General features: G+C 44.5%; 2 protein-coding genes across 9 annotated transcripts in view; one reads left to right on the top strand and one right to left on the bottom strand.

Annotated features, from left to right (window-relative positions):
- FIP1L1 (factor interacting with PAPOLA and CPSF1) overlaps nucleotides 1-22,574 on the top strand; it is a 313,257-nt gene that overhangs the window by 102,832 nt on the left and 187,851 nt on the right. The window lies entirely within an intron of this gene.
- LNX1 (ligand of numb-protein X 1) overlaps nucleotides 1-22,574 on the bottom strand; it is a 229,478-nt gene that overhangs the window by 34,906 nt on the left and 171,998 nt on the right. For all 7 annotated transcript variants that reach the window (XM_082462246.1, XM_082462242.1, XM_082462241.1 and 4 more), the window contains 4 exons: nucleotides 13,119-13,357; nucleotides 12,463-12,615; nucleotides 6,227-6,429; nucleotides 3,226-3,597 (listed from right to left, as the gene is read on the bottom strand). In XM_082462246.1, coding sequence (XP_082318372.1) covers nucleotides 3,226-3,597; nucleotides 6,227-6,429; nucleotides 12,463-12,615; nucleotides 13,119-13,357 — 967 coding nt within the window. The remainder of the gene's footprint in view (nucleotides 1-3,225; nucleotides 3,598-6,226; nucleotides 6,430-12,462; nucleotides 12,616-13,118; nucleotides 13,358-22,574) is intronic.

The raw sequence follows: 22,574 nt of genomic DNA, 5'->3' as shown, positions 1-22,574 counted from the left end.
GTTGGTGAGAGATGAATTGCAGGCAGGGGATGTGGAAGAGTAAAGATTCTTTTTGGTCCAAGTAACTGAGTAAATGGTGGTGCCATTTCTAGAGATGAGGAAAGACTGAGGGGAAGAGCAGGTTTGGCAAGGGGTGGAGGGGGGAGAAGTCAAGGGTTCACTTTTGGACATTAAATTTGAGATGCCTTTTAGACAGCCACATGGAGATACCAAGTAGGCAGCTGTCTATGTAAGTGTGGTGTTCAGAGAAGTTGGAGCTGGGCATGTGAACTTGGGAATAGATGGCATAAACTCCAGAAGGGAAATGTCTCTTGTAACTCTGGTTTTGTTCTCCACCTGCTCCACAGGGCATGACCTCAGGCCCCATAGGGCAGATGGACATCCATCAGGTTAAGAATCACCTTGGAACTGGGGCACCATCAAAAGTCCCAGGCTTGGGGACCAAAGCACCACATGTACTTCCTGTCCTGGTGGACAGAGGAAGCAGGTAAGTCCCCTTGCACCCTCTGCCTCAGGCTTTCCACCTTTAAAATGACAATAGTTTCATCCACTACTTGGTTCTCCTCAAAAAAGAGGGATAAGATACCACACATACGACAGTGAAAAGAGTTGCCCACACCTGGAAGAACTCCATGACTGGAACCCAAGGGTAGGGAGATTTGTTTGTACTGAGATGATCAAGCCCTTGAGAGTAGGCTCTGTCTTCTGAATGTCATCCTCTATGGAACTTTGTACAAGGATCAGTCAGCTACTGCTGCTGACTCTCTGTCTATACTTGAAGAATTAATACTTCAGTCACTAAGTGGAAGCTGACATGATGTGCCGGATAACTGTAAACGCATCTTAAGACAAGGCCTCTATTCTTGCCCCTCTCCTATCAGCTCTCCACTGCCTCTAGAGAGATCTTGCTAGAAAATCATGTCACTTCCTTTCTTAAACCCTTCCAATGACACCTCATGGCCTTGGGGGTAAGGTCTGAGCTCCTTATCATGGCCTGTAAAACTCTACATGATCTGGCCCTTGCCTACCACTCCTGCCTTATCTATTGCTGCTTTTAAAATGTACACCACTCTCCAGGTGTTAACCATTTCCCTAACTGGCTTTTGGGGAAACATTCTTTTGTGTTGTGTCTCCTTAGAATGACCCTCCCTGCCTCATGCACCTAGAGAACCTCTGCTGATCCATCAAAACCCCAGTTCAAGATTTTCCTCCTCTGTGAAGAATTTCTAGACCCCATCTCAGGAAAAAAAAAAAATCTCTCCTTTGTCTACACCAGCACTATACTTAATTTCCCCATTACACACTGTCACACCACATGGCAGTCATTTAGAAAAAGTCCACCTCCTCTACTAGACTGTGGACTCCTTCGGGAGACCAGCCTAAGAGGTCATCATCTCCCTGTTCTCTTTACCTAATCTAGGGCTAGGCAAGCAGCAAAAACTTAATACATTTTGGCTAAATGAAGTGGATTAAAGGGTTAGAATACAAGAGCCCAGAACAAAGCCTGTCTCTCTAGGAATAAAGCTGGAAGCTCAGAGAACATTAGAAAAACTCATGATGAAAAACAAACAACCTAATCAAAAAATGGGCATAAGATCTAAATAGACATTTCTTCAAAGAAGACATACAGATGGCCAACAGGAACATGAAAACATGTTCAACCTCACTAATTATTAGAGAAATGCAAATCAAAACTACAATGAGGTATCACCTCACATCAGTCAGAATGGCTATCATCAAAAAGTCTACAAATAATAAATGCTGGAGAGGGTGTGGAGAAAAGGGAACCCTCCTATATATACTGCTGGTGGAAATGAAAGTTGGTAAAGCCACTATGGAGAAGAGTATGGAGGTTTCTTAAACTAAACACAGAGTTACCATATGATCCTACAATCCCACTCCTGGGCATATATCTGGAGAGAACTATAATTCAAAAAGATACATGCACCCCAATATTCATTGCAGCACTCTTTACAGTAGCCAAGACACAGAAGCAACCTAAATTGACACAGGAATGGATAAAGAAGAGGTGGTACATATATACAATGGAATATTACTCAGCCATAAAAAAAGTGAAAAAAATGCCATTTGCAGCAACGTGGATGGATCTAGAGATTATCATACTAAGTGCAGTAAGTCAGACGGAGAAAGACAAATATCATGAGATCGCTTATATGTGAAATCTAAAAAAAAAGATACAAATAAACTTATTTACAAAACAGAAATAGATCCACAGACATAGAAAAGAAACTTATGGTTGCCAAAGGGGAAGGTGGGGGAGGGATAAACTAGGAGTTTGGGATTAACATATACATACTACTATATATAAAATACATAACCAACAAGGACCTACTGTATAGCACAGGGAACTACACTCAATATTTTGTAATAACCTATAAGGAAAAAGAATCTGAAAAAGGATCAATTATACATATATATGTAAAACTGAATCACTTTGTTGCGTACCTGAAACTAACACAACATTGTAAATCAACTATAGTTCAATGAAAAAAAAACCCAAAAACCAACGACGACAAAAAGAAAAACTCATGGTGACCCAGCCAAAGTCAACAGGATGCATGCTGGGGCTTGGTAACATTGTGCCTGTCAGGAGAGTGAATTAGTTTGAACTAATGTCAGGCTATCGTGAGCTCTATTTGCCTGAGTAATGATAATTTGTATGCCTCTCGTATAGGGGGACTTCCTTAGGTTCATACTTGAGTTCCCTTGGGCTTTCGAAGGGGGCTGGACTTAGCCATGGAGACAGGGCTCAGCCTTAGCCAGTCCTACAGTGGTTTCTCATCCACAGGATCCCTGGAGGGCACATGGCACAGCTTCTTACAGGAGTTGGTACAACCGGATGTCTTGGAAGTGTCCAGAACACATCTGAGTGAGCCCCGGGTCTATGACTATCATACTAGGTACAGGGATGACACAACCACGCTGACCTTGAGTGATCTTAACCTGGTGAGGTTGCAACACCTCACCCAACGTGTTTACCTGCAGTCAGACTGGCTGGCTGGCAACACCAACGGAATGGCCATGACCCCAAGACACACCATTTGCTGGAGTAATATTCCTCCCTGGCCCTCCACCCTCAGCTCCTCGAAAGGGAGGCACTGCACGTCACACGGGGTAGTAACAGGGTAGGTGGGTCAGGGTGATAAGTGTTCCTGATCACGCTGGCAATTTCTGACTGGGATCTTGTAATGGCCCGTGACCCACCTGAATCAGATGAGCTGCACTTTCCGGGCTGCCGTACCGAAGGTCATGTCCATTGATGGCCAACACACGATCGTTCTCCTCCAGCTGACCGTGTCGGTCCGCCACGCCACCATCCAGAACGTTGGAAATAAACACCCCAGGCTCATCCACCTTGCGCACCAGTTTTATTCCAAGCTGCTCCTCCGGGCTGCTTTTGTTGAGGGTCACGTGGAAATGGTCATCCCGGGGTTCGTAGGTGTCCAGGGGCTGCCCATCAGTCCTGCTGCGGACTTTCTGCTCCCGCAGCACCGTCAGCCACAGCACCTGGCAGGGCTGCCGCAGGAGGTGCAGGGCATAGTTGTGCCGTACGTTGCCGATATCCATCCCGTTGACCTAGGGCAAGGGGACCTCAGAATCTGCAGCGAGCGAGCCGTCCGCCCCGCTGGCCACAAGCCTGCCCAAAAGGCCCAGCCCACAGGCTCACTGGGGCCCTTCCTGAAGGACCACTCTGCTCTGTCACCTTCTTCTCTGTCCAAATACCCCCATCTTCCAACAGGACTTGTAACCTGGTTTCCTTGAGTATTACCTGCACACCTTTTCAACTCTCTCTCAGCAGACACCATCTTTCTTCAGTCTTGTCCTTACACAGGCCCTTGAATTTATTTATATAGTCCTAACCCCCCTTTCTGTTGCTTGCTAAACTTATTTTTCAGCTGAAGGGGGGAGGAAAAGGAAGAAAAAGTGGGAAAAGGCAAAAGAAGAAAAGAAAATTTCTGATTAATGATTATATTAAACTGCTGTTTAAATCAAACTGAGTTGGCATTTTCTTTCCAAACATCTCCAGATGAATTTTTCTCCCTGGATCACCTGTACTGGAACTTCCAGGACCCACTACCGTGTATGTGTGTGTGTGTGTGTGTGTGTGTGTGTGCGTGTTTGTGTGTGAGAGAGAGAGACAGAGAGAGAGAGAAAGAGAGGGAGGGAGGGAGGGAGGGAGAGAATGTGTGTGTACATGAAAATATTTGTGTGTTGGCAAGTGTGTGAATGTGTGTTTGTGTGTGTCTGTGTGTGTGTGTGTCAAGTCTCCAGGTGGTCACCTACAAGGTCTTTTGCCCATGTTCTCAGCCAAAGAGAGAAAAAAAATCTCTACAGTTTCAAACAAACTGATGTGAATGGAAGCTTCTAGGCTCTTTTATTGAAAGGCGGGATCACGTTATTAGGCTGCTTAAATGTCCTCCAGCTTGGCCCACTCATTTGTGCCTCACTAATGATCTTCAGGGCTGATGCTGCATGGGGCTTTCTGGTTTTAATTACTCCAGGCAGGCCCAGCCTGGAGGCTTCAGCTCCCAGTGGTGGTCACTGCCTGGGAAGAAAATAATTTCACAGCAGCACTACACTCTGTGCTTAAGGAAGGAGGCCTCACAGAAGAGAAACAACCTTCTTGAATTTCTATGGTTTGGTAAGATTTCCTGTACTTGCAGCCAACTGTTAGAAGAATCTTGGAATGAGATTTCACGGGCCTGCCTGCACCGTGCAATCGCTCATCCTCTGTTGCATCTCCAGGGATGGATGGAGGCTCCCTCGTGCTCGGACAAGGCTCATCACCTCTGTCCAAGCACAGGTGAGCTCAAAGACCTGGCTCTGCTCTGACACCTTATCCCGTGTCTGGTTTTCCCCATCACACCCAGGCCAAAAGAAAGTCACGGTCGCCTGCTAAATACTCCTGGCAGCTCTTTTGCTTGCAAGTGCCAGTTGAAGGCCACAAGAATCGAAAAGGTTTTCCTTATGCAACCCTCCCAGGCAGCATAGTTTCCACAGAACTGGGAGAAAGCCATGCAGAGTGTCGCTGGTTGCACGGCTGACTGTCCCTTGAGGTTGACGGGCCCTGCCTCATACTCCACTTCGGAGGCCAGTGAGAATATCAGTGTTTCTACAATAACTGCTTTAAGTTCCTTCTCCTCTTATCCCAAACAATAAGAGTTTCTGTGCCAGAGAAACAGCTCATGATGTATTAGGAGCTGGCCCCTCAGCAACCCAGAAGGGATGGGATGAAACTGTCATCTGAGTATCAGACTGGAAATATATGACCAAGGCAGGGATTTTTTCTTATCACTTTTGGCACATGTTGGACTTCTGTCTGATAAACAACTCTTCCTTTATCCTTTCTCTTCTTCTGAAAATTCCTCCCTAGCACCCTTCCCCTCGGTCAAGCCTCAGAGGACAGTAATGCCCAACATGTTCTCTTCCACCACCTGTCTCCCCTGGAATGTCTGTGGGTTGGCAGGATAGCTTAGAGGTTTGTGTGTGTGTATGTGTGTGTGTGTGTGTGTGTGTGTGTGAAGGGCCATTAAGCTATAGGAAATTTACTTTAGAGGGGTGTGTGAATGTAAGTGATTAGATAAAATATAAAATGTTCCATTAATCTGCTCTAAAAACAATTTAAGAAGATATAGGCTGCAGTTTTATATTGTTTTATGTTATTGCTACTTAAAGTGGGAGGAAAGGGTGAGAGAGGAAGAGGAGGGAGGAGGAGACGGAAGAGAGAAGAACGCAGAGGTAGAGAAAAGGGAGGGGGAAGACAGCAGAAGAGGAAGGAGGGGAACACAGAGACAAAATGATACAGAGACAGTATTTATACAGAGAGAGAGAGAGAGAGAGATCAAAAGAACAAGAAAGGGAATTCCCTGGTGGTCCGGTGGTTAGGACTCCGCACTTCCACTGCAGGGGGCACCTGGTCAGGGAACTAAGATCCCGCATGCTGTGTGGCATGGCCAAAAAAAAAAGAACAAGAAAGACAGAAGGGTTAGGGACCTATCTCAGATTACAAATGATATGATATGAAGAGTCATATCAACATAAGAACTATGGAAAGTGACGGCTCCACATTTATGCTGGTGCTTTACCCATGCGTCCGTCCGTCCATCCATCCATCCATCCATCCATCCACCCACCCACCCAATGATTTGCTCTGAAGTGACTTTTGCTAAGCCCCTCTTCATGGCTCCACAGCCGTGGTCTCTACCTTTAGGATGATGTCTCCTGGCAGTAGCCGGCCGTCTCTGGCAATCACCCCATCACGATAAATGTGCTGGATAATGATATGGACCAGCGGGGTTTCATTGCCTCCCACAAGCCTAATGGAGAGGCTTTCACTGGGATCCGTTCGATTGATCTTGACTCTGGTAATTTCACCATATGGAATCAGGTGATACAACCTTGGAAAGACTAAAATGGACAGAGACAGTATTTAAGACACCCCCCCAATGGACATTTCCAACCACTCCTTTTCTTGCCAAACTTTGGTTCCAGCCAAACTAAACTATTCATTGTTCCTTGTACATGTTTTCCATCTTCCTGCCTCTGTGCCAGCATAAGTTTCTCTGCCTGGAATGTTTTCCATTCTAGGCTTAAACCCAATTTTTCCTTCAAGGCCTGCATGAAATGATCCCCTCTAATTAAACTCTACCCTGATCCCTTTTCCCCTGCTCTCTCTAAACTTCCCATTTCCCATAAAGCTTTATTTCTCATGGCACCAAGCCTTCTATTATTATTATTATTATTATTCATGCCCATTTCTTATACCCACCATTGGACTCTAAGATCCTTGAGGACATAATTTCTGGCTGTTTTGTAGTTCTGTGCACAGACCTCTGTACACAGGAGACTTCAGCCTATGTTTGTTGAATGAAGAGGAATGAACGAACAGTCATTATGGAATGGACTGCAGTTTGATCACTTACTAATCAAGGGGCAAAACAGAACAAGCCTGTTCTGCTCTTTTTGATCATTTTGAAGATTTCCTCCTGGGAGGCCCTGCTTTTCAGGCTTAGTGAATCAGTCCTCTCTACCCGACCCTGTTGTCAGTAAAGGGAAGTCAAATGGCCTAATTCATGATCAAGGAAAGAGGCCCAGGCCTAGCTGGTGGCGTCAAGAGGTTCGTCCCCGATCTGCTTGTATGGCTGGATTCAGAGCCAAAAGGAGATTCAGAGACCAGGCTGGGGTTTCCAAACTTTACCTTTTCACTGAGGACCCTTTCCCCTTGAAATCTTTCACCGGTCCCCCTGCCCCCGCCCTGCTGGGCCCACACACAGAAGAGCTTCTCAGGCTGTGTAGTTTGACAGTGACAGTCAGACCTTTGTTTCACAAGGGAGGATGCATGAGCTCGGAGAGGAGAAGTGACACGACTGGCTGGACGTGGCAGTTAGGTGGTGGTTCTCAGAGCCAGGTCAGAACCCGGGGTTCCTGATGACGCTCTCTCCTGTCACCTTCCTCAGAGTCCCCTGAAGCCAGGGGTCCACAGCCGGCAACGGGTCCACAGGGGACTTGGTCTACAGACCCATAGCCAGCAGCAACGACTGGCGCTGTTCTCCGCCTCGGTTGGAATAGAAGCCTACGGGGGGGTGGGGGGACACCAGGAAATGCCGGCCCCGCAGCACCTAGTCTGACGGGAGCTGCAGCTCCTCCCCAGTTGCTTGAGGCTCGAGTTAGGATGCTGAGAGCGCTAATGCTTTTGTCTCCTGTAGCTGCTGACAGCTGCGTCTGCCCTATGATTCGCCCTTAATTATGTCATCGGGAAAGATCAAAACTGCAGGCCTGGTTCTACATAAAACACTCTTTCTATTTTCAAAACCCATGACCTTAATGCATTTTCCCTAATGAACTATGAGTTCATGAATGAGTACTCAACTCTCTAGGAACAATACAGAAGGAATTAAAATTATTTCTAAGTATTGCAGAACATGATAAACAAAGCAATTTAGCGGCCAGAGGAAGCTGGAGACGTTGTAAATGTGGGTCTTTACCCCCCGCTGGGAGTTAATTTAATGTAAGCAATTGGGCTTTGCTGTGAGGCTGTGGGCAGCAGCCTTCATCTGTCAGCTCCTGGTGCTAACAGGGCTTGGGTGATCGAGTTCAATTAATGTTTAAACTATCTTGATTACCTTAAGTAGGCTCTATACACAAGTATTTGTTGGAACAGGTCTGGTGACAAGGAAATGGAAGTTCTTTAAAAAAAAATCATTTTGAGCAAAGAAAGATTTGGAAATTATCATCAAAGCTGCTGGTTTTCTCTCTCTCCTCCCCCTCCCTTTCTACTCTTTTTCCCAACAGATTTACAAAAACCATGCTCCAAAAAAAAAAAAACAAAAAACCATGCTCCCAAATCTAACCAATCAAAGATGTTTGATAGTCTGAAAGGACATACCCAGTCACACTTGGAAATGTTAATTAGAGCTACAATAATGAGACCCTAGTGACCTTCGAGAGTTAATTTTTAAACTGCCAAACTAGTGCTGGTCTGAAAAGAAACAGTTGTTCAATATTGTGTCCTTACTTAAGGACTAAGGGATATAGTATCATTTACCAAGTGTTTATTATATGCTGGCCATTGAGCTAAGCAATTTGCATGATATTTTGTTGTTTGTTTAGTCCTCACAGCAACCCTTTGAATTAGATTATTATCATCCCTGTTTTTTTTGGATGATGAAATACTAAAGCTTAGAGAAGTCAAATAACTTGGCCAGGTCACGCAGCTGATAAGTAGTGAAGCCAGTCTCTTTACTGATATGAAAAGGATGGATAAACCATGGGCGTTCACCATACTAACCGCGGGTGACTTACTGAAGCAATGAGGTCCTAATGCCATTTTTAAAAGCTTTGTTGCCTCACAAACCCTGTACCAGCCTCACTGAGTCTTAGTACCTCACCCCATTGTGGAGTAATAGCTTCCTGGAGCACCTGAGGAAATCCATTCTCTCCTACTTGAAGCCCCTGCACACATAACACAGCTGCCATCTTCATCTTCCCGAAACACAGCTTCCATCCTGCTATAACTCTACGCAAAAGCTTTCAGGTGTGTTCACTGCCCCCAAGTCAAGACTCCTAAATGGCATCCAGGACCCTTCGAATCCAGCCTTAACCTCATCTCACACTACTTTCCAACACACAGTCAAGATCCCCATGCCCATCCAGGTCATAACCACTCCTTAAACACGGATTACACTGTCCCACTGGGAAGTGGTGCTCCCCTCCCGACAGCTGCCATTTTCGTTTATTTATATCTCACTCTTTTTTTTTTAAAATTTATTATTTATTTATTATTTATTTTTAGCTGTGTTGGGTCTTCGTTTCTGTACGAGGGCTTTCTCTAGTTGTGGCAAGCGGGGGCCGCTCTTCATCGCGGTGCGCGGGCCTCTCACTATGGCGGCCTCTCCTATTGCGGAGCACAGGCTCCAGATGCGCAGGCTCAGTAGTTGTGGCTCACGGGCCCAGTTGCTCCGTGGCATGTGGGATCCTCCCAGACCAGGGCTCGAACCCGTGTCCCCTGCACAGGCAGGCAGATTCTCAACCACTGTGCCAACAGGGAAGCCCTATATCTCACTCTTTATGGTATTTTATTTTTTCAGTCTGGAATGAACTTCTTGGAGCCAGGAGCTGGATTTTATAATCTTTATATAAAATACAGAGCTTAACTATATAAACAACTCATACAACTCAATATCAAAAAAACAAACAACCTGATTAAAAAATGGGCAGAAGTCACGAAAAGGCATTTTTCCAAAGAAGATGTACAGATATGGCCAACAGGCACATGAAAAGATGCTCAACATCGCTAATCACCTCACACCTGTCAGAATGGCCATCATCAAAAAGTCTTCAAATAACAAATGATGGCGAGGATGTGGAGAAAAGGGAACCCTAGTACACCGTTGGTAGGAATGTAAATTGATACAGCCACTACAGAAAACAGTATGGAGGTTTCTCAAATAACTAAAAATAGAACTACCATATCATCCAGTAATTCCATTCCTGGGTATATATCCAAAGAAAACAAAAGCATTAATCTGAAAAGATACATGCACCTCAGTGTTCAAAGCCACATTATTTACCAAGATAGGTTGCTTCCGTAGCTTGGCTAAGTGTCCATCAACAGATGAATAGATAAAGAAGATGTGGTATGTATACAATGGAATACTACTCAGCCATAAAAAAGAATGAAATTCTGCTGTTTGCAACAATGTAGATGGACCTGGAGGGTATTATGTTAAGTGAAATAAGTCAGACGGAAAAAGACAAATATTGTATGTTATCACTTACATGTGGAATCTAGAAAATAAAAACAAATAAACAAAACAGAAACAGATTCACAGATATAGAGATCAAACTAGTGGTTACCAGTGGGGAGAGGGAAGAGGAGAGGAGCAAACTGGGGTAGGAGATTAAGAGGTACAAACAACTATGTATAAAATAAATAAGCTACAAAGATATATTGCACAGCACAGGGGATATAGTCAATATTTTATAATAACTATAAATGAAGTATAATCTATAAAAATATTGAATCACTATGTGGTACATCTGAAACTAACATAATATTGTATATCAACTATACTTCAGTAAAAAAAAAGCACAGAGCCTAGGCCAATGTCTTACACATAGTAATCTCATACTTTAAAAGTTTCTGCAATAAACATGCAAATCAATCCTATTCAGGTAGGAGAAAACTTTACATGGAATGGAATTAAGCAGCCTTTAATAAGGGAGGAAGACTGGCAGAAAGGAAGTTATAATCCTTTTATTCATTGCAGAAGCATTCAGCAAAAACTATTATGTGCCAGACATTGTGCTTGGCCTTGAGAACACAAAGACTTAGATAAAGAGCCCCTGCCCCCATTGGTACAGTTATGATGAAAGGTGACATTGCTATAACAGAGATACAGGTGCTTTGAGAACACAAAGGAGAGAGGACTGAGGGAGTCAAGGAGGGCTCCCAGGAGGACGCAAAGCCTATGCTGAGCCTGGAAAGAGGAATTAGGATGCCAGCTGAAGGGGTGTGAGAGTACAGGACGGACAACAACATGGAAGTGAGAGAGACACAGTATTTACAGGACAGCAATAAGTTCAGAGTAGTCAGAGCATGTAGCGTGTGTACAGGGTGAGAGGGGATAAGCAGGGGCCTTATACGACTGCTCGCAAGTTCTCTGAGAACATGATAAAGACGGTGGTTTCGGATTTACCTCCCAACCTCGAAGGAGTGGAGGGTGCTTAATCCAGTGGGTAAACAAGTGGGGCTCTGTAGCCAGAGGACCCAAGTTAAAATCCTAGGTCTGCCATTTTCCAGCTGGGTGACTTTGGACTAGTTACCCAATCTCTCGGAGTCTAAGTTTCTTCTGTAAAATGAGAATCAAGATCACTATCCTTAGCACTGTGACCTTTAAATGACTTAGAGCACTACCTGGCACCCAGGAAAGCTCAAAAAAAATTTAAGCTACTATTATTACTGCTGTAAAGGTCTAATATTAGATGAAAAGAAAGGACAGGACAGTATTTTCTCAGCTCCATTTATATTGGGGAAAACACATAGGATCTAAGATCCAGAAACTTCCTTTGCATAGATTCTAGAACCACATTAACCTGGATTCCAAGTTTTAGAAGGGCAATTTGGGGCAAGCTAAGTAACCTCCTGGTGTCTCTGTTTCCTCATCTGCAAAACACGGATAATAATAGTAGCTACTTCAAAGAGTTGTTGAGGATCAAATGAGTTAATGCATGGAAAGCACTCAGAACCACACGTCACACAAAGTGGTAATAAGAATAAATACCTACATAGCATTTACTATGTGCCAGGCACCGTTCTAAATGTTCTTCACTTGACTGTATTATTCTTGGGACTTCCGTGGTGGCGCAGTGGTTAAGAATCTGCCTGCCAGTGCAGGGGACACAGGTTCAATCCCTGGTCTGGGAAGATCCCACATGCCGCGGAGCAACTAAGCCTGTGAGCCACAACTACTGAGCCTGCGCTCTAGAGCCCACGAGCCACAACTACTGAGCCTGCACGCCACAACTACTGAAGCCTGTGCACCTAGAGCCTGTGTACCACAACGATGAGTAGCCCTTGCTCGCCACAACTAGAGAAATCCCACGCGTAGCAACGAAGACGCAACGCGGGCATAAATAAATAAATAAATTGAGGCATAATTCAGTTTAAAAAAAACAAACTATATTATTCTTTATATGCACTAAGCTAGCACCTGAAGGTAAGGGTTCCAAAACCTTTTCCCTCAATCTATGTAAAAAGAGAACAATAATTTCTGCCTTTGGTTGCTTGTGCAAGAAGTAGGCTAATCAAGGTAAGAACTATTTATGCCCTTGGGAAGAGAGGTGTCATAGAAAGCGGTGGGGGTGGGTGGTGGTGGTCTGGTTGTCATCACGCCTGGAGTCATCGTTCTGGAAGCCCAGGCTTACTGGGAGGCCACTTACCGTCAGGGGCAGTGGTGTTTTCAGAATTCTCTCTGCCCTGCTCAGCTTGGTTGACAACTGTACTTCCACTCTTTGTCCTTCGAAGAACACTCAAGGCTCGGTTTATTTTTTTAAAAGATCTGCTTCTGATGGTGGATCGCTCAAAGGGCCGTGCTGAGGACAAGAGAGAAGGGAGGGAGGGTAGCTACGCATTCATAGAAGTCCTCTTTTATGGACACGGCTGGTAAGACACGCACAACACAATGTGAACCGTGATTACTTCTAGGTGGTGGGATGATAGAATTTGCTTATCTGTATATTCTCAGTTTTCTACAATGCAATACGGATGGTTTATTTAAAATCTGCTTGGTTTTTTTCCTGGGCTGGATGGAATATAACAGCACTTTTCTCGAGCCACCTGGATGGGAAGGTAGGGACACCGAGGGAGTGATGAATCACTAGGTCTAACTTCAACCCCTTTCACCAGGTCAGATTACACACATTTCTAATGATCTCAGGTCCTCGCGGTTTCATTTCACTCTGGAGAACTGGGTGTTGGGTTGCTGCCAAAACTACCAGAACGTTTTTCTCTTGAAAAAAATGTTTCTATAACTTTCCACAGAGGGCAATCCCAAGGCCAAGGAGCCCATTCCCGGACAACCACCCCTTTGACTCACCCCTTGTTCGGTTGCTCTGGCCAGAGTCGAGGGGGCTGTTTGGCTGACCGTCCTCTGCTGTGGACACGTAGGCAGGGTTGTCTAGGCCAGGCTCGTCTGTCATTAAGGAGACGGCGGCAGCTGCAGAAACCTCTGGGGAGAGTGCTGTTGCTGTGAGGCTGGCACAGCCGTCTGGACAACCCTCCTGAGAGTGCCTCTTCCTGTCTTTGGTGAGGCCATAGTGGGAGGCACCTTTGCAGCTGCAACAAAACCAGCAGGAGGTCAGAGACGGCTTTGCGCATTGTTCAACCAGGCCTCTTCGAGTATGCGTGCTTGCTACCCTTGGAAATTGACTTGCTCACCCCTGGTTCCTCTTCCTTTTCACATGGACGTAAGTCAACATACACTTGCCAACCAAATGAATGAATGACTTGAAAGAACAATTTTTAAAAGATGTCTACAGCATTCTGTTAAAGCACTCTCTACACTGGCCCCTGGAATGCAAATTACGAGAGCTGTCATGGGGTCTACAAGATTAGGGCTTGAGGCTGGCAGTCTTCAACTATTTGGATGTGGTAATTCCTTCTTGCTGGTGTTTATTTTGACCATGAAAGTCCTTAGTCACCCTCTCAGTCCCTTCTTTCGGGTTTAGTTCCCAAACCACTGACCATAAATACAAAGCTCCTCCCAGATTCCAAATTTAACTGTCCATGGAAACAGAAATGCCCTCACTACAAAGCCACAGGAGTTGGTTCAGCTTCACATTCTCTAGAGGCAGGCTTGCTGGTTTCCAGTCTCCACCTCTGGGCTGGTCTCAGAGTGGCCAGGACCAGGGGCTGGGGGCTCCCATGTGCTAAAAGTTTTCACGTCTTTTAACGTTGGGAAGGTAAAACAACATTCATGGTCTTTAAAAAACAGGTCTATATCCATTCCCCATGCATGTTAAACAGCAAGCCTAAGGGCCAAGACACCGAGGTTTGAGCCGATCTAGGTCCATATTTTGCTATGAATGCACTTCCATTGTCACTGGGCAAGTCGCCTCAGCTCTTAGGTCAGGTTTTGATCAGCAAATGGTGAGGATTTAACTCTCTCATTCACTGTGGTGAGGAAGTGCCGCAGACAGCCAAACCAGCTCCCCAGTGGTTATGAAGGCAAAAATCAAATGGGCGAGTCCCTTTAAGAAGTGGCCATTTGCATATAATGGATGTTAATTTATAAATTATTTTTACCAACTCATTACAGAAAACCTTATATGGTTGAGCTATTTTAAATAATGCTTTGAGAGCCTATTTGGAGTGATGCTTATGAATGGAATCAAACAGCAGTCAGCAGTTGATATGCACATGATTTATGTGGCCTACAGAACCAGATCTATGGTTTTTGTCTGGATGGGAATCCTTGCTCTGAAATTTACCTAGCTGTGTGATCTGGGACAATTTTGTTAACCTGGTTAAATTTTCTAATCTGCACATACATCTTGGGTTGCTGTAAGGTCTGGTTGACATTAAGTCTTGTCAAGAGTTTAGTTCTATATATCTTGCCAGATATATAGGAAATTCTCAACAGACTGTAGCTACCTCCATAATTCAACCATTCTAAGATGCCTGTTTTGTCACATTTTAACTTCTCTGAGATTAGGATGCGTGGGTGATTGATGGGGTCCCACAGCTTCAGTTGCCAAGCTGCAGTCATGACACAAATGCCACCGTCCAAGGAAACATGGTCACAGGTGTCCATCTCGTCCCTTCCATTGAGTTGCCTCCACTCTTGGTACTACGCCATTGAGTTTAATTGCTCTTCAATGTCTTAGAAAAGATTACATTATGATTAAGCATTGCAATGAAAAGTTACTGTATATATGGAAAGTCTCAAAAACGGAGCAGTGGCATGTAAATTTGATATTGGTGGTAAATATTTGTCGTTAGAAGGAGGGCAGCAATTTCGGATTTTCTTGCAAAGAGACAAGCAAATGCTTTATTTGCTTAGCAAGAAAGATACCCCCAAGGAGATGACAAGTGATGTCACACTTTGTTACTGAGATCACCCAAAAGGACAGGCTTAGTTCATGCCAAACAGTACAACTAGAGGGCAGGAGAGGTCACCATATTTGTCTGGATGGATTTCAAAGTCTGATCTGACCAACCCATGCATTGCAGGGATATCTTTAAAGGTGTTTTGGAATGATTTAACCAGTGGCAGTTTTAAAATTTTCTTGTTAGGGGACTTCCCTGGTGGCACAGTGGTTAAGACTCCGCACTCCCAGTGCAGGGGGCCCGGGTTTGATCCCTGGTCAGGGAACTAGATCCCACATGCATGCCGCAACTACGAGTTTGCATGTCGCAACTAAGGAGCCCTGGAGCCACAACTAAGGAGCCCGCGAGCCACAACTGAGACCCGGCGCGACCAAATAAGTTAAAAAAAAAACATTGGTACATAAAATATGATGCTTCTTATAATCAATGATGATGATTTGATGAAATGTGGTTTTAATATTAGTAGAAACGGACTCTGATTATACAACCCTACATCCTTATCTTATAGAAGATGAAACAGGCCCCCAGTTTCTAATGCTAGTTTTTCCCTCACTGAAAGAGTACAAGCTCCCTGCTTGAATTGGTGAGGTTTTACTGTTCTGATTAGCTACTTTGGCTTTGAATTGTTCTGCTTAAAAATAGCAAAGTGGTTGATATGAGAAACTCAAAAATTGGAAGAAACATTGTGTGATGGAAAAAATAAAAGCCAGCGTGCATTTGAGCAGCTCCAAAGTCATAAACATACGAGTGGAACACTTCTCTGTAAGCCAGCAGTATCGGGTTAACAACGCCTGGTTAGGAAGTTCCTAGGCTATTTCGTTGGACTGGAAACAGTATTTCTTTTCTTGGGGCAGCAATGCCCCTGACCATGTGCCCTGCCAGAGCAGGAAATGAATTTTCCAATTGGACAAATGGCTGGCAAAGGCACAAGCCAGGGCTTTCTGAGGGGACATAGCATATCCCAGTGGAAAAAAAGTAGCATCTTATTCTGCTGCCACATCTGTGAGAAGGGTTAAGGTATTTAAACATCTCTGAATCCCAAGACTATGCCATTAAGAAGCCATTTCTGTTTCAAATCCTTGGGGTTCCAAAGACACAGTTTAGTCCAGGAAAGGAAAACCTCATAAAATGACTTAGAAGCCTCCCCTCTGGCCTCGTATCCCAGACATCCTTACAGTATCTGGGGATAGTAGATTTAAACATTCAGACTCATAAACCTTGTATATAAATGGTTCTGCTAAAGAGGCTCATACTTGTGCAATGTTGCTTGTTTCAGCTTCTTGGCTTAGCTTGAATCTGAGGCACAGGGTGATCTATGAAGGTAGCAGCTTGTACTTACTAATTATCTCTTTTGTGTTGACTAATCCTGGGGCCTCTTGATTTACAGGCACAAGTGAGGGGAGGAGGGGGAAAGAGCTGATTAGCCTTGGCCAGTACAGGAACATATGCTGAACCCTGGGCTGTGTTCAAAGCAAGCAGGATTTATTCTCCCTTTAGTTATCCCTGAGCACTAAGTACTCTCAGGTGGTGATGGGCGACGGCCATGAACTTGAAGGATGCACACAAGGAACATGGAAAACCATTTTTCAACCACTTTGGATATGCCAACTGTTCAAAGCAACTCTGACGACCAGTTTTGTTAATAACAGAGTTGAGATCCTGAGCTCCTATATCAAAGTGAGTAGAGGCAAATCTGTCTTAATATAAGAATGCTGACACTGGGTGGGTGTGCCATGGAATTTTTGCCTTTTTTGCAAAGGTAGGCAGAGGTGGGGAGGGGGGGAAGTAAGAAGAGAAAATGACCCTCCTTGCAAAAATTCCTGAGTCTATGAGTTCACTACTAATGGGGGTTGACCTGAAGCAGGATGGACCCCCGGCATACTTCACAGAGGCTCTAAGGGGCTCAGAGCTCGGCCAGCTGGGTGGCACAAGCTAGTTTGCAGGGGAGGGCTCCTTTCGTTTCTTTTCTTTTTTTTTTTTAAAGATATTTTGATGTGGACCTTTTTTTTTTTTTTTTTTTTTTTTAAGTCTATTGAATTTGTTACAATATTGCTTCTGTTTTATGTTTCGGTTCTTTGGCGCCAAGGCATGTGGGATCTTAGCTCCCGGACCAGGGATCGAACCCACACCCCCTGCATTGGAAGGTGAAGTCTTAACCACTGGACCACCATGGAAGTCCTGGGGAGGGCTCCTTTCTGATGACAGAAGAATAAAAGTGTTCCACAACAAATTGAGCCTCAATATACTCATTATAACAGTCTGGGAAACTACACAACCTCCCCTTGAGCCTTCTAACTTCCTTTGCATTCTTTCTTTCTCAGTTCACTTCTGAATTAGGTAAACATTGAGTTTGCTCTCATACTGAGATCATTAATTGCCCAGTCTGCTCTTACTTGAAACCAGGGCTTGCAAATTCATACGCTAATCAGGCCAGGTGGGGTACTGTGGTGAGCAGTGTTGTTCCATTTCAAGGGTGCAGCAACCTCTACAGACCTTCACTGAGTGTTGCCTCAAGAAGACCAGCCCAAGAGCCACTAATCAAGAAATGAAAGTTATCCAGATTGGAAAGGAATAGTGAAACTGTCACTCTTTGCAGTGACATGATATTATATATAGAAACCTTCAAAGACCCCACCAAAAAAACTGTTAGAATAAATGAATTCAGTAAAGTTGCAGGATACAAAATCAATACACAAATATCTGTTGCATTTTGATACACTAACAAAGAACTATCAGAAAGAGAAATTGAGAAAATAATCCCGTGTACAACTGCATGAAAAATACCTAGGGATAAATTTGACCAAGGAAGTGAAAGATCTGTACACTGAAAACTATAAGACATTGATGAAAGAAACTGAAGATGACACAAATAGGAAAATATTGTGTGCTTATGGACTGGAAAATATTGTTAAAATGTCCATACTACCCAAAGCAATCTGCAGATTCAATGCAAACCCTATCAAAATTCCAATGGCGTTTTTCATAGAAATAGAACAAACAATCCTAACATTTGTAGGGAACCACAAAAGACCCCAAATAGACAAAGCAATCTTAAGAAAGAAGAACAAAGCTGGATGCATCACACTCCTTGATTTAAATCTATATTACAAAACTATAGTAATCAAAATAGTATGGTATTGGCAAAAAGCCAGATGTAGATAGATGGAACAGAGTCCAGAAATACACCCACACATATATGGTTAATTAGTTTATGACAAAGGAGTCAAGAATATACAATGGGGAAAGGACAGTCTCTTCAGTAAATGGTGTTGGGAAAACTGGACAGCCACATGCAAAAGAATGAAACTGGACCCCTATCTTATACCATACACAAAAGTTAACTCAAATAGATTAAAGACTTCAATGTATGACCTGAAACCATAAAATTCCTAAAAGAAAAACAGATGGTAAGCTCCTTGATATTGGTCTTAGAGATGATTTTTTGAATCTGACACCAAAAGCAAAAAAAGCAAAAATAAACAAACTAAAAAGCTTCTGCACCGCAAAGAAACCATCAACAAAATGAAAAGGCAACTACTGAATGGGAAAAAATATGTGCAAATCATATCTAATAATAAGTTAATATCCAAAATATATAAAGAACCCACACAGCTCAATAGCAAAAAAATAATACGATTAAAAAAAAGGGAATATCTGAATCGACATTTTTCCACAGAAGACACACAGATGGCCAATAGGTACACAAAAAGATGCTCAACATCACTGTCTAATCAGGGAAACGCAAATCAAAACCACAATGAGATATCACCTCACACCTGTTAGAATGGCTATTATCAAAGAGACAAGAGGTTACAAGTGTTTGTGAGGATGTTCCTACTGCTGGTAGGAACATAAACTGGTGCAGCCACTATGGAAAATGATATGGAAGTTCCTCAAAAAATTAAAAATAGAACTGCCATATGATCCATCATTTCTACTTGGTATTTATCTGAAGAAATCGAAAATGCTAACTGGAAAAGATATCTGCACCCCCATGTTCACTGCAGCATTACTTACAATAGTCAAGGCATGGAAACAACCTAAGTGTCCTCTGATGGCTAAATAATGAAAACGTGGTGTATATATATACATATATATATATATATATATATATACATATATATATGTGTGTATATATATATATGTATGTGTATATATATACACACACATATATATGTGTATATATATACATACATATATATATGTGTGTGTATATATATATATATATATATATACACACACACACATACACACACACACACACCACGGAATATTATTCAGCCATGAAAAAGAATGAAACCTTGCCACTTGCAACAACATGGATGGACCTTAAAGGTCCTGCATCACCCGCTGCAGGAAGAGGTGATCACTGTCAGAGAGCTGCAGGCTCTCCTTCGTGTCCTCAGACAAGGCACCTGGGAGACGGGCCATCGGGACCCTCAAGGAACCCCAGTGCTCTGGCTCAGAGAAAGTCTGTGTCAGGGTGCTGGTGACCCTGGGGGCTGAGGGTGGGCCTCGGTCATGTGTGCCTGGCTCCCAACTCCATCTCCAGGGCCTCCACCCTGGCCCTCCTGACACCATGCCTCCAGGGCTTTGCAACACACCCTAGCCCATCTCCCTGCTCCCAATCTTTCCCCTCCTCCCCACCATCCAATCCATCCTAACCACAAACATAGCAACACAATTTCGTTTTGCTCAAAAACTTCCCATGGAAATATTTCCCAGTGCTTACCGGGTCAAGTCCCAACTCCCCAGGCTGACAGCCCAGGCCATCCCTGAGCCGTATTGATCACGGCCTCACCACAGGGTCTGGCAACACAGAAGGGGGCTGGGAAGAGCTAACATCTATTGGTCTACTGTGTACTGTGCGTTATACTTCACATACGTGGTCTTCTTAAACCCTCCCAGTGGTCCCAGCTGTCAAGTCAATTAAACCACCTCCACTTTGCAGATGAGGGTGTGGAAACTTGGATAAGGCTTTCTTCCCTTCTACCAATCAGAGTGGAGCTGGGATTTGAATCCAAGATGTGAGGCCATGCTTTCTCCCCTCCCATGGCCTGGCCTCCAGCCCAGAGCATCCCCTGCACTCCAGACTCCTGCGTCAAACTGCTGATGCCACATCTTCACTCCCATGTCCAATAGGCATCTCAGACCTCACACATCCAAACACCCCAACCTTCCCTGCCAAACCAGCTCTTCCCACCTCTTCCCCGTTTTACCTTACATCCTTCTTGTTGTTCAAACCAAAAACCCCGGAGTCAGCCCCGATTCCTTTCTTTTTCTCGACACTCCAACGATAGTCAAGCAAGATCTATCCAGAATCTAACTCCTTCTCATCACTTCCACCGCCACGGCCCTAGTCCAAGCCACCATCATCAAAGCCTGGCTTATTGCAATGGCCTCCTGAGAGGTCTTCCTGCTTCTACACTCTCTGCCCTGCCCCATCTATTCTCAACACAGCAGCGGTGTGATCCTTTTAAAATGGCTCTCCATGTTACTAAAACACAAGGTCCTCACAATGGCCCACAAGGCCCTGTATTCTCTGTCCCTGTTACTTGTCCCCTCATCTCCATCCCCCGCTCATCTGGCCTCCTGCTGGTCCTCACACTTGCCCAGCATGCTCCTGCTTCAGGGGCCTTGCATTCTGCTGTCTCTCCACGGCCCCCTCCACCCCTCTCCGCAACACTTGCTCCAGATTCCTGTCTGGTCTGCTCCCTCATCTCCATCAGGTCTGTGATTAAAGTCTACCTTCCCTGAGTACCCTTTTTAAAACAGCAGCTTTTTCCCTGGCACGTCTTAACCCTACTTATTTTTCCTTGCTCCTCCTCCCTGCTCATTTTTTCTCTGTAGAGTACAAACTCCAAATGGGGCACGGGTGCGGGGAGTCTAGTTCCATAATTAAGCCAATAGAACCAAACTTTGAAAACTTTATCCCTTTAGGACCAAGAGGGCTTCATCATGTTGGTGCTTGGGAAAGAGCAAGCTCATGGATTCCCATGTCCCTCCTGGCTGACGGTCAAGACACACCAGCCCTGCCTCAGCTGCCCAGTCAACTCTGGGCACGTCTTGCTCCGCGGGGCTGGAGGGGGCTGGAGGGAAGGGACAAAGTCTTGCTCACCTGGTGCCTTTCAGAGGGTCCACATACCATATGGATTTCCTAGGGCAGGCACTCAGCAAACATTTACTGAATTGAGCTGAAGTCCCCTTTTGGGTGTTCTGTCTATTGAAATTACCAAACTGGGAATTGATGATTCACCCACACAGTCCTGCTAACACATAATTGTGGTTGGTTGTGATACCCATGCCAGGCTCCCTTTTTCCCTCAGCGAGCTCGTGATTTCCCTGCACTCCGACTTGAGATGAGAAAAGTGAGAGGAAAGAGGGAAAAGTGAGACTTTTTAAAAATTCTTCTTTTTCACATACTTCCCTGATGACTTTAATAGGACTTTATTGGGTCTGGGTTGTAAAACTATTATGTATATAGGAGGAATAAATAGTTGCCATATACCTTCTTTTGATGCATTATGCTGCTACAACAGGATGGGTGATTTCGAAATACTTTTTTTTTCATTCAATGAGCACATAAGGAGGACCTCCTGAGAAAGAGGGCACAGTGATGTGGAACAAGCTCGGGCTTTCAAGTTTAAAACATCTGGGTGTGAATCCTAGGTCTGCCACTACCAGTTGGCGACTTTGGACAAATTCCATGATTCCTCTGAGCCTCATTTCCCAGATGTAAAATGGGCACAATGGTTATTTACAGTGAGATTTAAAGATTCATGCCAAGTCCCTAACAGTACCTGGAATATAGTAGCAACTCAATAAGCAGTAATCAACATAATTATTGTATATCAAGCATAATGTTAGACACTATGGATGCAAAGAAACATACTATACAGTGTATGCATGCGAGGAGACTGACACGAAAACAGAAAACTGCCATGCCACATTATCAGAGAGAGATGGAGGTATGAGCCAAGTGTTGGGAGAGCTCAGAGAAAGCGGCCACTCACTCTGCTTGGGGTAACCAAGGAAGGCTTCCCAGAAGAGGTGACATCTGAGCTGAGTCTAGGAAAATGAGTGACATTGGTCTGACAGACTAGGTGTGAATGCCACATTTAAAGACCCGAAGGATGCAAGTGCACGGTAGATGCCAGGATTACTGAATTCGATGCAGACTTTATCCCAAGGGACATTGATGGAGAAAGTACAGAGCTGAAGTGAGACCAAAGAGGAGGACAGATGCTGGGGGTGGTGCTGGAGGCCGCCTGACTACCCGTCTGTTGCCGCTTCTGGGGTTCAGCAGGGCTAAAGCCATGCTCGTGGGCACAGGAGACAAGTGGGCATTGAGAAGTCGGATGCCAACACGGGAGAGAGTAGGGGAGAGCAGGAGGGACGAAGGGGACAACAGAAAGCTCCAAGTCACCTCCTCACGGAGGCTCCG

This window comes from Balaenoptera physalus, assembly GCF_965194825.1.
Source record: "Balaenoptera physalus genome assembly, chromosome: 5".
Lineage (NCBI taxonomy): Eukaryota > Metazoa > Chordata > Mammalia > Artiodactyla > Balaenopteridae > Balaenoptera > Balaenoptera physalus.
This window is presented reverse-complemented; position numbering and strand designations above follow the sequence as displayed.